At 40.3% G+C, this 22,230-nt stretch overlaps 1 protein-coding gene across 1 annotated transcript in view; it reads left to right on the top strand.

The window, feature by feature from the left end:
• The window catches only part of ppp3r1a (protein phosphatase 3, regulatory subunit B, alpha a), a 39,789-nt gene that overhangs the window by 4,288 nt on the left and 13,271 nt on the right, over window positions 1-22,230 (top strand). The window contains exon 2 of the mRNA XM_042502827.1: window positions 12,411-12,450. Coding sequence (XP_042358761.1) covers window positions 12,411-12,450 — 40 coding nt within the window. The remainder of the gene's footprint in view (window positions 1-12,410; window positions 12,451-22,230) is intronic.

Here is a 22,230-nt window from a genome sequence, read left to right as displayed (position 1 = left end):
GGCTGTATAAAAAAGGCAGAGTGCTGTGAAAAAAGACACCGGGTGCAACAACTAAAAAAAACGCCTAAAAAAAAGCACCATATGGACTAGGTCTGCCCCCTGAGAGTCCGAGATTCAAATAATTAAATCAATTTATTGATGAAGTATACCTGACTCCGACAGGGATGGTGGAGATAAAGTATACTCACTTTCAGCTAGTTGCAGTTAACCTATGTTATTTATAAGGTCTATGAAATAGACCAGATCACAATCATAACAGTTTATTTACAATAACTTTGGGGTAGAAAACCATCACGTCATGTAGGCTACATATAATCAAACTGCACAGAGGAAACTCTGGCTTAACTGATTCGCTTTAAGCCACCTGAAAAAAAAATCAATGTCCGTTTAGTTTTATACTATATTTAAAATGTTTTCATGCTTTACTTTGCCATTAAACAGCCCTTACAGACAGCCATTATATCAGAAACGCTAGACTCATTTCACTCACCGAACAGTGCAGTTGCTGGTCTGCCACTGCCTCGATCTCCTATTGTGTACAGTAAAGAGGAGCACATATTCAAATATTCATATTGTAAACTTAAACTGATATTGATTTTTTCAGGTGGTTTAAGTATGTTTTGCTGCGGGCCTGTCCACAGCAGTACACTGCTTAGCTTCTGTGCCGGTGTTATGGGACTGTACTTTATTTATCATAAAATTACACCTTATCAAGTTGTATGTCCATTACCTAAGTGGAAACGACAAACACAAGTCCCTCCTCAGTGCTTGTTTTTTTTTTTTTTAAATGCCTTGCCAGTTTTGCAGCACCCCTTCCCCTGTCAGAAATATCAAATAGTCCCTATATCTAACCACAGCAGGAGGTGTGACTTTGACAAATTCAGTTTATTACAATTTCAATCAGAGTAACATGTTAATGTGTATTTTAAAAGTCCAGTTTCAGTCTGACTAACACAGTAATGTAACTTTTGCTAGCATCCTGTTAAAATACTGACTGGTAGTCTTGAACAGTTCAAAGCCATCATTAGTATCATTAGTAACACCTGTGCTTTTCCTATAATAACAGGTCAAAATGTCTGCTGAGAAAAGGGTGTCACAGAATAAGCTGCTACCCCTTTCTTTCTTGCTTTTGGCCATAAAAGATGTATAAATCACATAAATAATTGCAACTGGTTAAGTTCAGTAAAACACATAAAACAGCACATGTAATAAAGTAACCTTCTGGGCACTTTCTGTAAGAAATGTTTTCATTTTACCACAATTTATTGTTTGTTTTTTTATTCATAAAACTTAAGGTCTATCTGAAGGCAGACATCTCCAAACGGCCATACAACAAGGATTAACAACAAGACCATTTAACAAAAGTATAATATCTTAACTGTCAGGGTGTTCAGACAAAACGGTCATTTTTTGCTAGTGACACAGTGTTAGCTAAAGCACCTTAAGGCTACACTGCATAAATTAGCCTAGCAGCTAGCGGAATTTAGCATAACGATTTACACGTATTATTTATACTTTTATCTCACTCACCGTTGGTTTAAGTGACTGTGTTTCCCGACAGAACAGCGCGGTTGAATTTCAGCGTGCTTGCTCGTTTTTTTCAGCCAAATGTTGTTGAAACAGAGCAGCTAATGTTGCTGCTAACAGCTAACGTTAGCAGAGCGAGACGACGACGTTCAGGCAGGTGCGTCGTCGCTTATCCCATGACGTCATTGTTTACATACGGCACAGCGCGGTATTTTCTCCGAAGTTAAAATTATTTACACACTGTTGCTTTCTTGCCGAGTTAATATCAATATTTTCATCGTCTTTCTCTTGGCTGCTTGTCATATTATTTGCCTGCTGCAGTTTGGCGTGACACAGAATTTCAAAATAAAAGCGTATCTAAAGATGATGAAATGGATCAATATTTTCACTTTGCATTGATCATATTGGATAGTTTAGATACCTTATGTATAGCACATTTCATACAGTAGGAGTACAGAGTGCTTTACAGGGCAATTATATATGTATATATCTCTCTCTCTATATATATATATTTATAGCTCTCAGTATTATTGCTCTAGGCTAATTACAGGTTATCTTTATACAGATACAGATTTAAAATGGTAAAAGGGTTAAGATATAAGATTGAAAAAAGAGTCATTTATTACTGAGTGATTTACAATTTTTAAAATAAAAATGGTTAAAGTTGCAAAAGTGCTTAAAAATGATTTAAAATCAAGTTCAAGAATAACTTTGCAGCCATTATTGAGTGGAGTAAGCAGTGTTAAAAAGGAAACATTTTACCTGAATATCTGAATATGATATTTAATAATGAGTATCTTGGGATTTCTACAATTTGTGACAACATAAGCACTATTAAGACATCATTTTAGAGCTGGGAGTTCCCAGTGGTCTTTTGTTGTATTCCTTACCATTTAATACAAATGAATTAGCCAGAAATGTAGAACAAATGTCAGTTGCAGCCTCATACAATCCACTGATAATGGTTTGACCTGTGCTTTGCCTTAGCGCTGTCTTCATTGTGTTGTCTCTGCTGCATTAGCGTTGTGTCCCTGCACCTGTTACACCAAGATGAATTCAATCTTTTACTAAGCTGTTGGAAAAATTTGAGAATTGAATTTTGTCATGTTCTCAGCACCTGGTAAATACAGTATAGCTTTATCACAAGTAGGTTAATGCATAAGAAGATTTAGGCATTGTTAGTTTACATAGCATTAGGCCTTTATAGGTAAGCCAGAGTCAGGGATAGAAATGGCTGAGAGGATTAGCTCTGCCAGAGTTCCTTCAGGCAGCTAAGATTTTGGTAATTATTTTCATATTTGCACTTGACTCCAAATCTGGCACAGATCCTCGACACACACACACATTCACACAGAAGTGTGCACACATCAACATTGAAGCAAGGATACACGCAAACAGAGGCAATATTATAAATTAATAATTACATGTGAGAGTCGATGCTTTGAGGAACAAAAGGAGAGTAACAGATGACTGTAAACTTGTCGCAGCTTATTTTAATTCTTACACATATCCTCCATGGCTTCTCCTCTATGTAGCAGAGTTGCGTCAGCTGGTTATTGGCACGAGTTTTGCATGCTGCACAAAGTTGGGCTGAAAAATGGAGGGGTGAACTCTATTTAAAGACCAATCTTGAAAGCACAGCTCAGCTCTGCACTCTGCTGCGGCTCTGGAGGGTTGGGTATGTTTATCATAAAGCTCAGCCGTATGGCAAGCTTGACACTTGCAGACACATTTGTGCGGAGGAGGGAGTCTGGTGATCCCTGAACTAATCAAGCGAGGAAGCAAAAGCAGGGAGAAAAGGCACACACAACACAGAAATAATGCGTCAATAACATGCATTGTGTGGAAAAGTAAGTGAAACATGCCAAGCGAGACACACAGATGTTGCTTTAATTGGTTCCCCATGTACACACACACACACACACACACACACACACACACACACACACACACACACACCAGAGTTATTTGCTTTTTGGATGGCCTTAGAGTTATGGTGAACAGTCATTTTTGCCCCTCTCAAGTTCCCTCAGTGGCCACGTGAAAGGCTGCGGCAGCATCCAGCAGCTTTTTGAACATTATCTGCACATTTTCTCTCCACAGAAAGCAGCTGAATGAGGCATTTTTTGTGAAAGGGCTTGCAATATGTTTTAAAGTTAGAATTGTTATAGATACATTTCAGTATTTCCCACAGAATTAGAAGCTAGCCGCATTTACACTGCCTGTTGAAGGAGGGAATATCACGCCATTATGCCACCTCGCTGTCTGTGGGTGATATAACATCCAGTCGCAGAAAGGGGGGGGGCAAAGCGGTCTTGCCTCTGAGCTGGGACCGGAGGTAGAAACAGCGCAGTAACAAGTACTGTGTAAAACGTAAAGCTGGAAAGACGTGACGTTTTGTTATGTGTGAGAACACACCGTGTGAGATTTAGAAAGCAGCTGTTAGCATAACAGCTAATTCAGAGAAGAAGAACAGCGACTGTAAATGTACGCAAACTGGGAAAACGAGATTTGGGAGCTCCTATAACAGAGACGGTAAATGACTGTTATTGGCATGTTATGTCTTTGTTATTGTAAAGAAAGTGCTACCAACACATTTATTATATGTTACACTAGCGGCTGATGCTGTTCTTCCATGTTACACCAATTTTGATTGCGATGGCTGCAATGCAGTGTATAATCACACACTGGAGCGGCATGATGTCGCTATCGCTTGGACGTATGTAAACACACAAGAACAGTATAAAGGGGGACTTCTTTGCGGCCCTATGATGCAGCCTGTGTATAAAAGCGGCTTATGTTTTCCCATCTACCCATTTTTTGTCTTTTGTGTGCGTGTCTCTGCTATCATTCTGTGTCAGTTCTCTAAATTTGGATGTCTTTGCGTAGTTTGAGGAGTCAAGGAGCGAATACTGATCTGCTGCTCCGTTTGTGCTTAGAGAACACTCTGCGCTCAAAGAGTCTGGTGCAGTCAATAACTGAATGGTATATAAATTTCTAAGTGCTCCTAATGAACGCTCCAGTTCAAAAAGTATATTAAAATATGGCAGCAGCTATTTTAAGCGTGGCAGGCCGCCACAAAGAGATTAATGTGTGGAAAACCCTGCATTGGCTTACATAGAACCATAAGACAATAGTATTCTTAACACCCTCAGCCGTGTTTGTTTAGCAGATTATATCAAGTTCACTGATTTTTTTAATGGTTAAACATATAGACTTGACTTGTTGGCACTAATACAGAGACATATTGGAAACGAACAGTGTTATAGTACATAGAAATACACACACTTGAGTCTGAAGCAGATTTTTAGAGGCTGATACTGATGTTTGTCCTCATGAGACTGTAAAATATCAAGGGGGGTAATATGGAGCAGTCCAGTGTGCCTGCCAGTCCATACATTGTGCACAGTATCTCAGGCACCACAGACGGGATTCAGGGACTGATGCATGCCTCTGCTCAGTTTTTGCATTTTCTACATTATAATAACTGGCCCAGTGCAGACACTGCAGCACTTGTTAACTTTTAGGATTTTGCAAGTCATTGCTCCATTACAACATGTTCTAGCCTGCACCGACTGCACCCAGAGGGCACCACAGTGTGCAATATATGAAGTACTGCACTGATACTTTGGCAGGAGGCTGGGCCACATATTGATATGATATCGATATTGTGATATAAGACTAAATATTGTTTTAGTTTGGATATTGTAAGTGTTGTCGTTTCCTGGCTTTAAAGGCTACACCACGGTAAAGTGATGTCATTTTCTAAACTTACCAGACTGTTTTAGCTATTCTTTTATTTTGACTATGCCCACTTAGTCATTATATCCACATTACTGGTGATTATTAATTAAGAATCTTATTGCATAAATATTTTGTGAAAGCACTAATAGTCTATTATCAGTATCCATATTGATATTGAAATATTTGGTCAAAAATGTATTATTTGATTTTCTCCATGTCACCGTCCCTACTTTTGAGTATCAGCTTTCTTTTGGTCTTAGCCACAGTGGGAAATTTCAAACTTCAAGTTTTTTATGTCTTGACTTTTCTCTGATATTTATCTGTAAAATGAGCGAGTGAAGTGTGCAAATGTGTGTTTTCTGAAAAGTTAGCAAGGCAGGCTTTCTAACAAAAGGCTGCTTGTCCGATCAACACTTTTGGCCAGGGAGCTGAATGAGTAGCGCTTGCTGCTGCCTCATGCTGCTGCTGTGCCCTTGACTAAAGCACTAAACCCCCAAAGTGCAGATAAGGCAGCCTCCAGGTGTGTATGTGTCCAGCTGTATGAGTAAGTAGATGAAAACGAGCATTTGTGCTCAGCAGTTCTGCTTTGAATAGATGAAGGTGAGATGAGAAATCTCAGGTTTTACAGACAGTTTTTAAGTTCGAGGAGTCAAGGAGTCATATCAGTAATGAACAGAACCAACCGTATAATTAGTTGGATGTGACTCTCAGACATGTACAGATATGTTTTTGTGTAGTTATGAAAGCTGTTGTTGATGAACATGTTTACTGCCCTTTACATACAGTTAACTAAACATTTGATATGAACAGGAAATATAAAAAGGAGAGGATTTGAACTTTTTGCTACAGTATAGTGAGCAAGTTATGCTAAACGTATCACTTACAACTAACCAAATATGAATTTGCTGCCGTTTAATTTTGCTTTAAAGAACGCAGAATACATTCTCATGTCTTGCCAAAGATGCCTCAGAAAAGCCCTTTAGGTCCGCATCCCCATATACTGTACTCCCCTGTCTTTCATGTTGTGACTGGGTCTATAATTAGCCGTGTTTTTGGGTCGTCTGTAGCGTTGCTGCTGAACCAGCGACGATGCCAGACTCTTCATTATGCAAAATGTGTTTTGTGTGCTAAGGCCTAATTGATTCTGAATGAAGCATGCATTATTGATGAGCCAACACGAGTCTCCCTCTCGTTCTGCTCTCTGTTCCTCTGTATATGCAAGATGGTTTTTTTCACTTTGTCACTTCATTTTCTGTGTTTTTATCATCATCCTATATCTCACATGCTCCTTTAGCACACAGGAGCGGCTCAGGTGGTTTGTCATAGAAGACATAACAAGAGTTACTCCTAACCCACCGCTAACCACACCAGTGACCTAAGAGAGGCCTTAGTTAGTAAACCTGTAATCCTCAACACCAAATCTGCTTTGCTGTAAGTCTCTTTTCTTCCCTGCAGTTAGCACTTAAACCATGGTGGAAATGAGGGATGTAGCTGAGAGTAAACACACCCAACACTCATTTACTCAACATGTTAAGATATTTTTAATTCACCTTGGTTAACTAAGATATATTTATCATATCATTTAATCCAGTGGGTCTGAAAACAAACAATTTAGAATGGTTATTGGACAGACACTTGGATGAACGAGCTGAGATTATCCATTGTATGGACACACATTTTTCCAGATTTACTTAATTCTCCTTTTTTGTCCTCCGTTTCTGAAATCTGTTGATAAGTGCTTGATTTGTTGCATGTTAAAAAAATATCAAACAAAGTTTTGCCTCCAAGGCTTCCCCAACATTCACAAAGATGTTATCTTTTTAGTAACAGTTGGTGCATTGAGCTTAAAGAGACAGTTCACCCCAAAAAATACATGTTTTTCGTTTTACCTGTAGTGCTATTTATCAATTGACTGTAGATTGTTTAGGATGAGAGTTGCTCAGTGCTGGAGATATCGCCCATACAGATGTCTGAAAGTGTGCATCTACTGCTAACTATCCTAGCCTAAGGTAGCCATTAATGTTTACATCCGGTGCTGTCACGAACACGAGTTTCTCATCCATGAGTAGATGCACACTTCCTTCTGGCCGGATGATACAGTTGGCTGGTGCAGTTCATTAGAAAGAAAACGACTCACAACAAGGTCTGTGGATTTTCTTTAGTAAAAGAGTCATGATTTCTGGAAAGAGAACTGCTGTTGAGTTCTTCAAATGTTTTTTTTTTTTTGGTGTTTTGAGTGCCATGAGCAGAGTGCCATATAGTTTCATATTGGAATGAAGGCATCTTCTTTTTCTTTCATAGTTGTTGCAGTTGGTTTATTTTACTATTATTTGACTCACTGCATGAAAAGCTTATGTAGAGTTTTGCCATTCATCCGTCAGACCTCCCACTGACTTTTCCACTACAGAAAAAAAGCACCTGCCGTCCCCTCAACACTGTGTGCAGATGTCCAATCTGCAGTGCCATCTCAAGCTCTCACAAGAGCTCACAAAGCTTTGGGGATATGGTGTGTATTGACACTTGGCTCTGTTTCATCTGGTCACATATTTATAAGTATTTTTTTGCTTTTTGGTAAACACGTTGCAGTGCAAGAGCTGCTTACATGTTTTGTATGAAATGCCATACAGTGGCAATGAAACCTCAACAACTGTTGAAATGAACTCTGGTTACTTATATGTTGAACCCAGTTTCTGTTAGAAAACACATCCATATGAATCCTCTGAGCTCTTTATGGGCAACAGCTACACGGTTATGGTCTCAGGTCTACTTTAAGGCATTTCATTTGTTTAAAGTTTAAACACGTGAAATTAGAAGTGAAATCAGATTTTTTTCCAAATTTGTCTGTTCATCAAAGCAACCATTACATGAGCAGGACTCCTGGTGTCCCTTTCTCCATTTCTGCATAGATGTGTGACCTTTTATAACAGCTGAAGTTGAGGTGCAGTCTGCACTTATGTCATTACCAACTATTTTTGCATGACCTCCTCAAGGCTGCCAGCCAAGATAAGTGAAAGTCTTTACTTAATCGTTACAAATGTAGCACTGATGATTCCTGTTTTTTAAATGGTATAACTCTTGGTTCATTTGCAGAAAGTCGCTATGGACAGCAAAGTGGCAGTCCACCAAAAGGCAACAATAAATCAGTATTTTTATTTAGTGGTGACCTAGAGAACTAAAATAAAGGTGTGAACAACAACCTAAGTCTCACATAGCATGGCGAGGGTGCCTTGAGAGCGTGTCCTTGAAGGTGAGGACAACCGTTCAAGGCCCTTAATCCAAAATCCTGATGTAGTGTCCTTTAGCAAGTCACTGCATCTGCATAGCTCTTCTGCGGCTGTGTAGTGGAGCGAGCTCAGTGGAGCGGAACAAACAAAAAGGACTTTTCCCTACAGCGATCAATAAAGTATCACATTGGCACTATTACCCTCTGAGCCACACTGGCAATGGGACACCCAACCCCAGTAATGCCAGAGTCATGCGCTACGCACTGAGCTACACTGGCATTCAAGCTCTTAAACTGCCACAGCCAACTTGTTCCACGGAGGAAAACCATGTATATGTCAACATGTGATCACCGCACCAGTGGCTGCTCTCCTGATAGGGTGTCAAATGCTAAGTCGCTCGCCTGGCTAATCCTGTGTCACCTCTTTCTCCTCGCTGCTCTTAAAATACCTCAACCTCTCTGAGGTAAGTCTGCTGTTTTGAGGCAGCACAGTCATAAGCCAGTAGATGACATAACTGGAGCTGGCTTTTTCCAACCAGTTCAGTGTGTATAGTGTATCTGTGTGTCACTGCGATCAAAAGACAACAGAAGCACTTCTTGACACAACATAATTCTTTGGGTCCGATTATTTTTGCAGTTTTCTTTGGTCTTAACTACAGCAGCAAAGTTGTTTTTGTTTCTTTCACACTGGCCAACCTGTCAAAATTCAATTAACTTTTTAACATAATCTACCCTCTGTGGTTTTTGTACTATGTATGGATTTGCAATGGGGTTTTCACGATACTAGAATTTCTAACTTGGTACCGATACCCAGAAAAATACTCGACTCTCGTTACCATTTTTGATATCATGTGGAGGCAAATGGCATTTTTAATTTTCTACTAAAACTGGTGACAAAGGCCCTGCAGCGGCAGTGCTTGCCATGTTAATTTAGTTCTATGTTCCAGTTAAGCTAGAGGGCAACGTCTAGCTTAACTGGTAGATTGTGCGTCCCATATAGGTCCTTGGTCCTTGGTCCTTGCAGCGTCCCGGGATTCCAGCTTGTGGTACTCTTTGTTGTGTGTCCACCACCCCCCCACCCACCCAACATCTCCCCCGCCCAAGCATGATGTAGCTGCTATCATGGACACTGCATGTAATCCCTCTATCGGCTTCTAGATGCTTAAACTGGGCTGCTTGTCCAGTCTCAGTTTGATGTTCCTCGACGGGCTGCAGGACAGTTCCGGTCGATAGCTCGCTGGCCCCGGAGCATCTCTCTCTCGCTCTGAGCTGTAGGATCCCCCACCTCTCTGCAACAGGGACTCCTCACTGATTGCTCAGCCTCACTCTGCCAGCAATCAGACTCAGGCTCAGTGGACACTGCAGTGTTGGATGGGATGGGATGCGGATGTGACTGCTGAACATGAGCCAATGCCACACACACACACACACACACACACACACACACACACACACACACACACACACACACACACACACCACCATGCAGTGTCTCTGGATAGCGTGGTTCAGTTAAAGAGCCTTTGCGTTGTGCTGGAGGATTTGATGCTGTGCATTGCATGATGCATGATGTGAAAGAGGCTATACATGAAAATGGGAAACTGCCTCAAGGGGATTTGAGAGAAGCATTACTTTGAAATGTTTACAGAAACTGTTCCAAGTGGCTTGTATTTTTCAAAGTGCATGCACTCTGCAGTTACCTCCTCATATGGAAAAAAAAAGATTTCACCCTAATCTCAGAAAATTTATCATCACTCAACTAAAACTATAATCAAAATAAAGTCAAATAAATCAAAGTAAATCAAATAAAGTTAGAATCATACCGACTGATGACTCTGTAACATTGTCTGTATATTTGTGCTCTGCAGTCTCATTTTAAAGGGCCAGTGTGTAGAATTTAGGGGGATATTATTTTGGCAGAAATCAATAACTATGTTTTCATTAGTGTGTGATAAACTGATAATAAGAAACCTGTATTTGCTACTGTAGAATAAATACATACAAAGTGGGTCATCGTCCAAGGAGTCTGCCATGTTTCTGCAGTAGCACAGAGGAGACAAACCAAACACTGGCTCTAGATGAGACCATTTGTGTTTTTGCCTCAGCCGCCACAGTTGTCGAACACGCTTGGCACACAGGAGAGGTATCAGTTGGTTGCAAATCTGCAGCTTCACTGCTTGATGCAGCTGAATTACACATTTGACCTTTTAAAGCATTCAGTAAACATATTATATTTAATTATTGTGTTTAATTTTCTATAGGGAAACAACTACACAAAAAAATAACATTTGGAGTACCCATTATTATGCAAAATATTAATATGCAGCGTTAAAATCCAATGGTTTATTCTACAAAACAGTAACTGTTATAAGTGCACAATTGTGCAAAAATAATAAGCATTATATTCATCCATAAACTAAACTATCTATCTTTACCTATGGGAAGAATTGTTGCCTCTGTTGTAAGGTGCTGCTGTACTCGAAGGACATGTTTGCACGCGGAAGCCTTCACGCACCGTCTCAGAAAGTCTTAATGCATGACTCAGCTTGAGTTTTTTGTTTCTATAACACCATTGCTGCTACATCCTTACATTCTTCCGCCACACCAGCAACTAGAGGAGCACAACTTCATGCAAGAATGCATACAGTCACAATATCAATGCACATCGTGCTAAACTATACTCACCGAAGTTACAATCCATCATATAGACTCGAGTGCAGTCTCTAAGCCATTACATTTGCAGTTCCTGCTTATTTCTGTCGATTAACAGGATGTAACCTCCTTCTTTGTATCAGGAGGTTTTATAATACCAGCAGCCTGTCTCCTCTCGACAAACATTATCACATCTCTAAATGTTCAAATACAGAACACAGATGAATACTCTATTGTCTGTATGATCCTGCTGTTGGAGAAAACCTGTGGTATGGAAATGAATCCAGTACTCACCACAGATCACCAGGCCCTGCTGTCTGTTAGCTCTCCCAGTAGGTGCCATTGTTTGTTTGATGAACAAGGAAACAACTGTGAGTTCTGCAGGAAATAGAAAATAGTATGCGGATCAGTTTTTGATCCTTATTTGGGTATGAAAGAGCTGTATAATGTTATATTTTCTTACCATAAGAACCAAATCAGGCTTTCACAGTTTTAACTAGACTTGATATATGAATTGCATAGATCATACTTCACATGGTAGAATAAAATGCACTTACAAGAGAATATTATTTGTGTTGTTTGTGCATTATTCACACTTACAGAATTAACATACTGCCTGATTTTGTTTAGCAGAATGCATTTCATGAATACTAAAGATTTTCCGATACCATTCCTGATACCAGTTCACCAACACTTAAGGATCGGCTGATACGAGTACCAATCAGACGCCACTGCATTAAGAAAAAGAAAAAAATTGATTACTATCATTATTGTATGGCTCAGGTTAAACCCTGAACTGGTGTGACTCTTCCAGTGTTAAATGTTGCCACACTGACATTTGTTTAACGGCCACCGTATTTACCATAAATCAATTCTTCTTTGCCGCTCAAAAATTGTAGTTGCCGGTGGCTGCACAGCGCAAAACTGCTGTTTTATCCATGTGCAAAACTACTTTTAAGTTCAGGCAGTATCGGAGGAATTACTGGAAGAACTATAATGAATAAAGAAAACCCGACATCAAAAACATTCCAAATATTTACATGAGCTCACATGAAAAAGGATGCCATTTCAGATTGTGTCGAGGTTGTATCTTATTGACAGTCTCAGAATGACAGAAAAATTTGCAGTAAATACTCGAAAGTTTGCCATCACTGCCATGTTAAACTGACTTGACATATGTAACAGGTCTTCACTGAAACACAATTTGAGTTTGCTTGTGCACTTTTGCACTGTCTCTGACAACTCTGTTTCTGTCTTTCTTTAGGGAAATGAAGCCAGTTACCCCCTGGAGATGTGCTCACATTGTAAGTATTATGTTTCTTTGCTTGCATCAGTTGCTCAATTTTGTACAAAGAATGAAACCATATGAACTTCTTTTTGGTATAGTTCACCTCCCCCCATCTCGATTTGTGAAATGGTGCCTCTTATTATCCGGTTACTTTATCTATACACTTATTTTATGTTTTTTTTTTTCATGTTTAGGTGATGTGCTTTTGAAATCTTGATATGTTCTTGATCATGTTTGAAAGATGTCTGCCTATTAGAGATCTTTGAACTCCTCTGAGGGAGGAGGAGGAGAACCGAGGATATGACTCACATTTCTTGTTTGTCCGCCCCCCGTCACCTTCCCTACCTGATGATACATCAGCTCAACATCTCAGCCTCACGTTGTTGTTAAGTCCTCAGAGATGCAGTTTTCTCACCACTCGCTTTGGTGTGAATGGCACGTTTCACACTGCGAGGTTGTTAAGAACCAGGCTAAAATGGGTCCGCTGCTGCTCGAGTTTAATGAGCACTGAGACAGCGACGGGTCCCTCTGTGGTGTGGGCGTACTTCAGGGACCGTGTGACTGTTTAGATTGACCTCATGTTTCAGAATCAGAGTTACATGTGAATTATTATTTCAATAATCGGGCAGGAGGATAGTTAAGATTTTTTGTGTGACAGTTAGTAAGATGGCACTGGTGCAGTAAAATATCTTGAAGCCTCTATGGTTACCTTAAGTCTATGGTAATTGATGGAGCTGAACCATGTGGGAAAGGCCCCCCAAAAAAAGGACTCCACATGGCCTCCAGAAAGTCATAACACAATATAAACAGTGCTACTGGTTTCCTTAATATAGCATAATAATTGAGAATTGTGTGTGTGTGTGTGTGTGTGTGTGTGTGTGTGTGTGTGTGTGTGTGTGTAAAGAGCCAAAGATGGGTATGTTACCTAGTGGCAACACGGTACCATAGAGGGTTATTCTCCAAAATGTGAAAGCTAATTATGGGTAACAATCTTGATCAAATTCTGCTGGGATTTACAATCACACCAGAGTTCAAAAGACTAGATTTGTTTTTTGTTGAGTTTTTTGCTTACAGCATTTTATAGACAGAAAAGACGCATAGACAAATAAAAACATGCACTCACAAACACTTTTTTTGTCAATACTTGATGTGCACTGTAGTTTAGAGTGACTGTGTGACAAAAGAGGACTTATTTGCAACATGCTTACAGACTTTTTAAGCATACTGTGTCAGTGTGCTGCAAAATAACTCGGCCAAAACACACATACAAACACAAACGTATTCAAAATGACACCTCCTGTTAGAGTGGGCAGAGCTGTGGGCACACTGTGGCTTTTCCATACTTAGCTTGTACAACTGTAACATCATGGGGGACAGGACCTTGGCCTGCCAGGCCTTCCAGGCATTCCTCCCCCAGGATTGTGCCACCGTGGTGAGGGGAGATGGATTTGCATGATGCATGAACCTGAGCTGAACCCATCAAGGACCTCCGCTTTCGGTCTGCGATATTTACAGCGTGTTTCCATTTTTCTCCCCGTTTGTCTCTCTTGCCTCCCAGACAGCACTCTGTTCGTCCTGCTTTATTTTTTATTTTTAAAGATGCTATATAAGCACGAAAAGTAAGTACTTATCAAAATGCAAAAACATAAAATGGCTTAATATATACAAATACAGACATTTTTTCAGTGATATCAAACTGATCAGTCACTAAATCAATAGATAAACTTATTAGAAATGACTAGACTGAAGGTGTGCCAGGTAAATATTGAATGCAAGTATAGCAGTATTTAGACATGTATAGGATCTGTTTGTAATATTTAGGCGGATATACTGGCAGATGAGCAGTATAGGAGAAAGTACAGGGTTTTTTTAAGAAGAAATATTCAGTGTTTTTATGGGTTTAGCATTTGCTTATAAGAGGAGGAGACCTCTATGGATAATTCAGCCCCTGGCAAAACTCTCCTGAAAGTCTGGATCTTAGGTTATCAGAGAAAAAGGTGAGCACGCATTTGCAGATGCCAGTTTTCGATGTGGTGAACATCATTGGAGAAACACTGATTTGTAGAACAACTTTATTCAATGTTTTTACCACCCTTATAACCTAGTCTTTTTGTTTTAGAGAGGCAGAGACCTCTGTGGATAACCTGCTGAACGAAAAACACTAAAGGAATTCGAATTGCAATTGACAATCTTCACTGCTAGATGCCACTAAATCCCTCTAAAGCTTAACAGTGTTCCTTTAACTACTTTTTTCCTCCTAGATTACACAGAACATTTTCAGTTTTTGAAAATGTTCATAATTATAATAGTAATCACATTAAAACAGGCGATAGTCCATGAGCAAAAATACAATAAATATGATAAATAGCGATCAAACATTATCTGTTTGCCCTTCTCGCTCTCTCTTAGTTTATCTTTCTTTAGATTTCTTCCCCCCTCTTTCTCTCTTGGTCTGTCTTTGGCTCTCCCCCTCAGTGTCTCTCGCCGTCCACCGACCGAGCAGCTGTTCAGCTCATCAAGTGCTCGGACAGGCGGCATTGGCTGTGAAGAAATTAGCTCTGGCCTGCGTGTCAGAAAGATTAACCCCGTTGCAACCTTACTGCCCTCAATGAGACGTGAAGCAACGAAGGTCAAACACCCACTCATCTGTACCTGCCATCAACACAGTTCTAAACTCTGTGTCTGCAAGATCAACAGGAGGAGTTTGTCTCGAATAATTGTCTTGATAAGATGGACTGTGAAAGGGTCATTATTCGCTGCTGTAGGCCTGCGCCCTCTTCAGTGCAGGGTCTCACAGGCTTAGCCGAGCTTAGATCAGGCAAAATTTAATGGCCTACCTGTGGGAGCGTGCATAATTAGACACACAAACCACACACCTCCATACCCATATGCACTCCGCATATTGCTAAAGTGCATGCATGCGCCCACTCTGTTCTGCTACTCTCTTCACCCCACACACACACACACACACACACACACACACACACACACACACACACACACACACAGCCCCCTCAACGCATCATGCTCTCACAGAGAAACGCAGCAGCGAGCCTGAAACCATCACAGGCCTGTCTGCAGCCGCCCAAAATAAACGGCGGGCGGCTCGATGGAGTTCCTTGTTGCTAGGGGTTTCCCTGAGAGTGGGAGCCACAGCCTCTGCAGGAGGCGGTGGTGGTGGGGTGAGTTGGGGGTTTTCTGATGACGGCACGGCTATAAATATACACCGTCAGTGCGCTGCCCTGCTTCGTCCTCGGTTTGGTCCACGCCGGCGAACTGTACATTATCAGAGCAGCCACAGCAATCAGCCTAATGCACCAAGTGCCGGAGCTTTCTCTGCTCTGTAGTACACACACACTCGGCTATAAGGCCTCCTCTTACCATCAGTCACAACGAGGGAGAGAAAGAGGGAGATCAAAAATGTTTGTGTGCGAGCTGCCTCTTTTTTAAGTACCGGAAATGGCTATATTCTTCCAGATTCCAGTTAAACCAGAGTCTGTTTTGTCCTCACCTGACGATGATAATAATGATACAGTTTTTTTTCTATAGGGCTTATCAAAACCAATGTTACAATGTGCTTTACACATAAAATCACAAAAAACACACACAGGAAGAATTTTAAAATACAACCCAAAAGAAAAGCTTGTGGTGATCAAAGTAAATTTGAAAAAACTCAACAGTAATGTCACTTTCCAGAAATCATGGCTTGGTTAAACAAGATAATCCACAGACCTTGTTGTAAGCAGTTCAATGCAGGAACTATTTTCTTTCTACAGAACTACACCAAGATTACTTTTAGACATAATAAGGGTGATTTTGTGAGACTCCTCCAGAACCACAAGCTGTTCTCATCATGAGCACTAACTTGAGTTCCTTTTTAATTATTGTAATCTGTAGCGTTTTTTGTCATTTCGCATCTGTTGCACACTGTTGTCATCTAATCCTTTCCCCAGACGACGCTCCACCCTCTTTGCCTCTGCACAACCCCATTATGCTAATTTGAACAGTGTCATGTGTCACACTTGTGTAATTACTGAGCTGTGCATGTAACCTTCTCATGTTTACCCACCCTCACACCTTATCCTGTGTGTGTGTGTGTGTGTGTGTGTCTAGTGAGGTATACACAGCTGTAATCATCAGTAACATGCCAGCTTAATTTTGCTCTGTATACCGCTATCTCTCCTGCTCGTCTCCGCTCGGGCTCGCCGTGTTAATGCAGTCACATGTCTCCATTACTGCGCGGGGTGAAGCGTTTTTGAGGGCTGAGCATGCTTAAGAGGACAAATTCATTAATGACATTTTGGGAACATTGTGTTTTATAATTAAACACAAATGGGGAGGAAAAGCCAGTTGCACTTAACAGATTTTCTGTTCACACAGCTGTGCTGCTGTTTGGTGGTCAACCTGAGCTAACCGTTGTGGTACAAGTGATCCTGCAGGGTTAAGCAGAGCGTTTTGTGTGCCATCACCAATACTCCCGAAAAATGAGGTTATAGGCAGCTTGCGCCAATTACAAAAACACTGCTTTTGCTTATGTTATTGACCCAGGACACATTTTCATTGACAAAATTTCTCCATGACTTTTTAAGACCCTTTTTTTTCTTGCACTACTGCTGCAGCATTTTTCAAACCAGATTCATGCATAATTTCAGCTCGCATATGTAGAGAGAGAGATGGAGCATTATCCTATCCTAATCTAAATTAATGAAACAGTTTCTCCCGATCACATTGTAAACACATTAAGTTTCTCGATTCTGTCACTTTTATTGCAGCAAATGTATTTGGTAGAGTGAAAAAAGCATTTTATTCTAGTATGCTACTAAAACTTAAATTTGTTTTTGTAATGTTCATTAGTTATGGAATAAAAAAAATTGCTACCTGCTGTTCATGTATCGATACAAAATATTGCAATGCTCTATGGATTTTTTGACCCCCTACTGCTTTAATGTGTAGCCTAAGAATTTAAGTACACACCCGCATATGATGTTTAAGACAGAAAGAACAGCACAGACAAAACAGGCGGACATGCAAGACAAGCTAAAGGCAGGGCTGTTGGTCCAACCACTGCAGTATTTTTTTATGTTAATTGATACTTTTGTGTGTGTGTGTGTGTGTGTGTGTGTGTGTGTGTGTGTGTGTGTGTGTGACAGACAATGTGAACTTGCAGCATGCAAACTACACCCAAGACACCTCCATATGCATTGTGTTTTCATGGCATACACCTTATGAGCAGTTGTTAAAATGTTCCTCCTTTTATATTGTGTGTGTGTGTGTGTGTGTGTGTGTGAGGGGGGGGCTACTTTGGGGGTCTAACGGGTTCCAGTTGCCTAGTAACACAGTTGAGGGTACATACAGCGCTTATGAAAATGTGTGTGTGTGCTCTGTGGTGGAGTATATGAGATTATCATAATCATCTCACAGTTACATTGGGTCTCCCTCAGAGCCGCTCATTAGCATAGCAGTGTGAGGAGCCTCTGTGACTGAGCAGCAGCCCTCTTACAAAACCGTTTCCTTCAAATGGGAATGTTTTTGGAGGTTTTCCCTTAAATGCATCCCCGTTTAGTCTGCTTTATTATTGTTTTATATCAAAACCACATCCTTTGCTCTCTGTGTAAAGTGTAAAAAATATTTTTGCTGAATCATCTTGCACCCACAAGCGTACTGTATGTAAAAGATCTACTCTATGAAAATGTGATCATAGCTTTTGGTGTGATCTAACCAATTCCACCATCATGTAAAACCTGCAAAAAAAATGCACCTTCATCTGTATTCTACCCAGCAGCACGGGACAGAGGTGCACATTTGAGTGTCAGTTTGCAGCATCGCCCACATCATCGCAGCTGTCTCTGCTGCCAACGGGCTCACACATGCAGGCCAAGGCCGGCCACCGGGGTTAAAAAACACGGCCGTCTCCTCCTCCTCCTCTGCAAACGGAGGTCATGAAGGAGGTTCGCAATCAGCAAGAGCAGGGTTTCATTTGCAAGTTTTACTTTATTTCATGTGAAAATTCCTCCACAATATCCTGGTTTTTATGTAGGAAAATGTGCAGAATCATGGCAAACCAGGCAGGATTTTTACGATATTTAAGATTCTAGACTCAATATTTCTTTTTATGTCATTCAGACTCTGTACCAGACAGGCACACAGTAGAACAAAATTTCGTTGCATCTGGCTCAAGATGCTAAAAACAGTAAAAAAAAAAAAATATAAATATATATATATTCATAAACAAAAATAATAAATAACTTTAACAAAAACAATAATTTATTAATTCATATTTTATGTGATTTCAGTCACTTTGTCTGCAACAGTTATTTTTCCACCTGTCTGCAATTGTACAGGTGTTGCTGCAGTAAGAAAAAAAAAAAAAAAGAACATCTCATACCTTTCCTCCTTGGCTCTCATATTTGTGCCCACAGCTGTGACACTTTGTTCTAGTTTTTTTGTTTTTTTTTTATTTTCTTCCTCCTGTAAGCAAACCAAGGCTGCTGGTAGCTAATTTATTGGATGTTGTTTTGATACCTGTCATCTCAACACGTTTTGAGATTTTGGCTGCAGTGAGGGAGGATGACATTCAGCGCTTGGAAAGCTGAAGATCCAGGAAATGTTATATTACTGCACTTGCTGGAAAGAGTTTGCAAATGAGCATGAGATAATGATGGTTAAATCAGAGAACCTCATTTGGTGTTTTCTGTGGATCCATAAACATCCAGCTGTGATACAGTACATGACTGTCTGCCTTTTGACTCTAACACTTTTAAGAAAGTGCCACATGTCGGATAAGTCACTTAAACTAACCGTTGTAGTAAAAGTCCTGCATCATCCTCTGAATCATGAGTTTTATTTGGCTCAGCTGGGAGCCACGATTGTGTGATGCTGGCAGACGCGGGACTTGTCGGGTCGAGACCGGGAAGGGGACTCAGACTGTGAGAAAGCTGTTGTCCTTGCTTGCATGAATAATAAATGTACCTACTCACTTGGCAGCTCCAGACAGCAGGAAAGGATCTGGACACAGTGTTCAGATGTTCCCTGCTCGGCGACAGCACCAAACTTTGTTATGTGTTGTAAATGTCAGAGCGATTTTTCATCTGTGCACCAGTTTATCCCACTGACCCGACTGTGCGGCAACAAAAGGAACTTAAACTGTGACAGGGAGCCACTTTGAAAGGTTAACATTAGCATCTGCTGTTTGGAGAAGAGTTTCAGTTACAGAATGGTGAGTGTATATGTATTTTTAGGGCTGCAAGTAATGGTTATTTTCAGTATAAATCAATTCACCAATTACATGAATTAATCAGTCGGTCTTAAAATCAGTAGAAAATACCCCAGAGCAGAAGGGGATGTCCTCAAATGTCTTGTTTTGTCTGACTAATGGTCAAAAACCCAGAACTATTAAGCTTACTAACGTGTATGACCACAAAAACAGCTTTGTAAAGTACCTTTAGCTAATTCCCAGTTACGAATTCATTTAATATTCATCATCCAGGAGGCTTTTACCGGGCACTAAATGAACCACACAGATGTCTTCCTCTCCATTACAAACCAATCAGTGTTTCTCTGACGCTGCAATGAGCCATTAGCCCAGCATGTGCTAATTAGGGCTGTACCCGAATCAGAGTTATGACAGTGGAATCGGATTTGGCAGTAAAAATATTCAACGATTCATTTTGTTTTTCTCTACAAAGTCTGAATGATCTCCATGGGGCGGTCAGTGTGACGGTGACATTCTCGTCAAATACTAAACAAGCTAACACTGCTAACAACAGATCGAAAATCTGCAACATGCTGTGAGCTGTAAATTCAACACTTCTTCACCTTACAGTGCGGTCTCTTTCTCCCTCTGTGCAGCTGCCTGCATGTCTGCAGCAGCAAAAGGTAGCATTAAAGTCAAGAGCACTCATTTTGCAGCAAAATTTGGGGACCAAAACATCCCCAGAAGTACACTGCACAGAAAAAAACCCGTTCGCATTGATGCATTCTTAGTCTATTGAGGGTCTCTGACTCATGATACTGCTACTAATGTTTGCTAAACTTTTTCCTCTAAACGATCGGGAGGTTTTTACCAGAAGCACAATTATACGCAGAGCTGTCTTGCTCTTTAAAACAAAGGGACCAGATCATTTAAACCAGTAAAATCACTAAATAAATCAGTTTTAAGTTAAAAATCTGTGGTTTCCAATGCAGAGGGGCTGCTAAATATGGTTGCCAATGTGAAAATGTGAATGGCCCTTTTTAGAACCAGTGTTTGGTTTGTCTGTTCAGTCCTAATGTAAAAACAGCAAGGCGGACTTCACTTCATATGTAGATATAAATGGCTCCTTCTAAAGTAGGAAAAACATATTTCTTATTTTCAGTTGATCATACACTAATAAAAACATAGCTGTTAATACTGTGTTCTATTTCTGCCAATATATTTCCCTAAATTCTTCACACTAGACCTTTAAAATGAGAAGAGGACCACTTCTTAAGTAGATATATTCGTTCTGAGGTAACGAAAACTTTACCATTCTTATTTTCAGGCGATTTTACACTTTAGAAAACATGCTTATTATATTCAATTCAGTTGGAAATATATTCCCCTTTACCTACACACCAGACCTTGATAAATAATAATTTGATTATCAGATTGACATATTTAACATGGGAGGCCAGAGTGGGAAACAAAAAACCCCGGTATTGTTCTTCATTTCTGTTGGACTACATGGGAATTTAATCCTGTTATTCTTTTCTGTTTTCAACCATACAGAATCTCGGAGTGGGTCAAGTTCAAGTTGAACTCTCTACACTAAAGTACCTGAGTTATCCCCTCCATCCTCATTAGCCAACCCTGAAAATGGCATCCTGTTATTTGTTGAGTACTTTTTAATTATAAAGTTATTGGCGGACAGAAAGGGAGAGCTGCCTGCTCTCTCTGTTGTTCTACAGCGTTGGTTTTGCACCCACGTGCAGAATGCAGTGTGTGTGTGACAGGAAGACGCTGAACCCTAAATCACAAATACATTCATAACCACATTTAAACTAAAAAAAGACGTGCGCCAAAGGCTCCCTTTATTTAATAATGGCTTTGATTTTGGTGCCACATTATAGTAATTATCTGAAGCTTTTATGCCCCTCACTCAGGCTAAAGCTCTACGAGCCAAGCTGGTGTCATCTGCTGCGAACAGGAAACAGGAGGCTGCTGATAAGGAAGTGTTTTGTGTCAGAGGACAGCCGTGTGCTCGGCTCCGATAACTCGCACCTCGTGGACACAGAAACCTTGTGGCACATATCAGATTTTGTACATGTAGAATCATCGCGCATCAGGAGTTGTCAGGAACATAAAAGCAGCGACGCCGCATTCAGAGTAAATCCTCTTTATGTGTGCAAAAATCATGGAAATGAGACGTAGTATAGCAAGAATCCAGTGTATGCCGAACGACTGCAACTGATGCAAAAGGCAAAAACGGTTATTCAGTTTACCAGCCACATGCACAGCACATAGACACAGTTTAATAGTGGCTGATGTTAATGCAGAGCAAGAATAAGAGGACATGAGTTAGTTATATATGAATTCAAGTTCGTACTCAAATATCAGTGTGCTGCAGTCACACAAGGGGAAGTTACTCTGACGTATTCTTATAATATACTGTACTATGTTTATTTAACCTGGGACTGCAACTAACATTTTCATTATTGATTGATCTGCATATCATTTTTGCAATCAAGCAACTAATCAATAAACAAAACAATAACAAATGGCCATAACAGTTTCTGACAGCTTAAGTGGGTAACTTCAATAAGGCTGCAATTTAAGATT

This window comes from Plectropomus leopardus, chromosome 15 (assembly GCF_008729295.1).
Source record: "Plectropomus leopardus isolate mb chromosome 15, YSFRI_Pleo_2.0, whole genome shotgun sequence".
Lineage (NCBI taxonomy): Eukaryota > Metazoa > Chordata > Actinopteri > Perciformes > Serranidae > Plectropomus > Plectropomus leopardus.
Note: the sequence above shows the minus strand (reverse complement) of the source record. Positions and strands in the feature narration are given on the sequence as shown.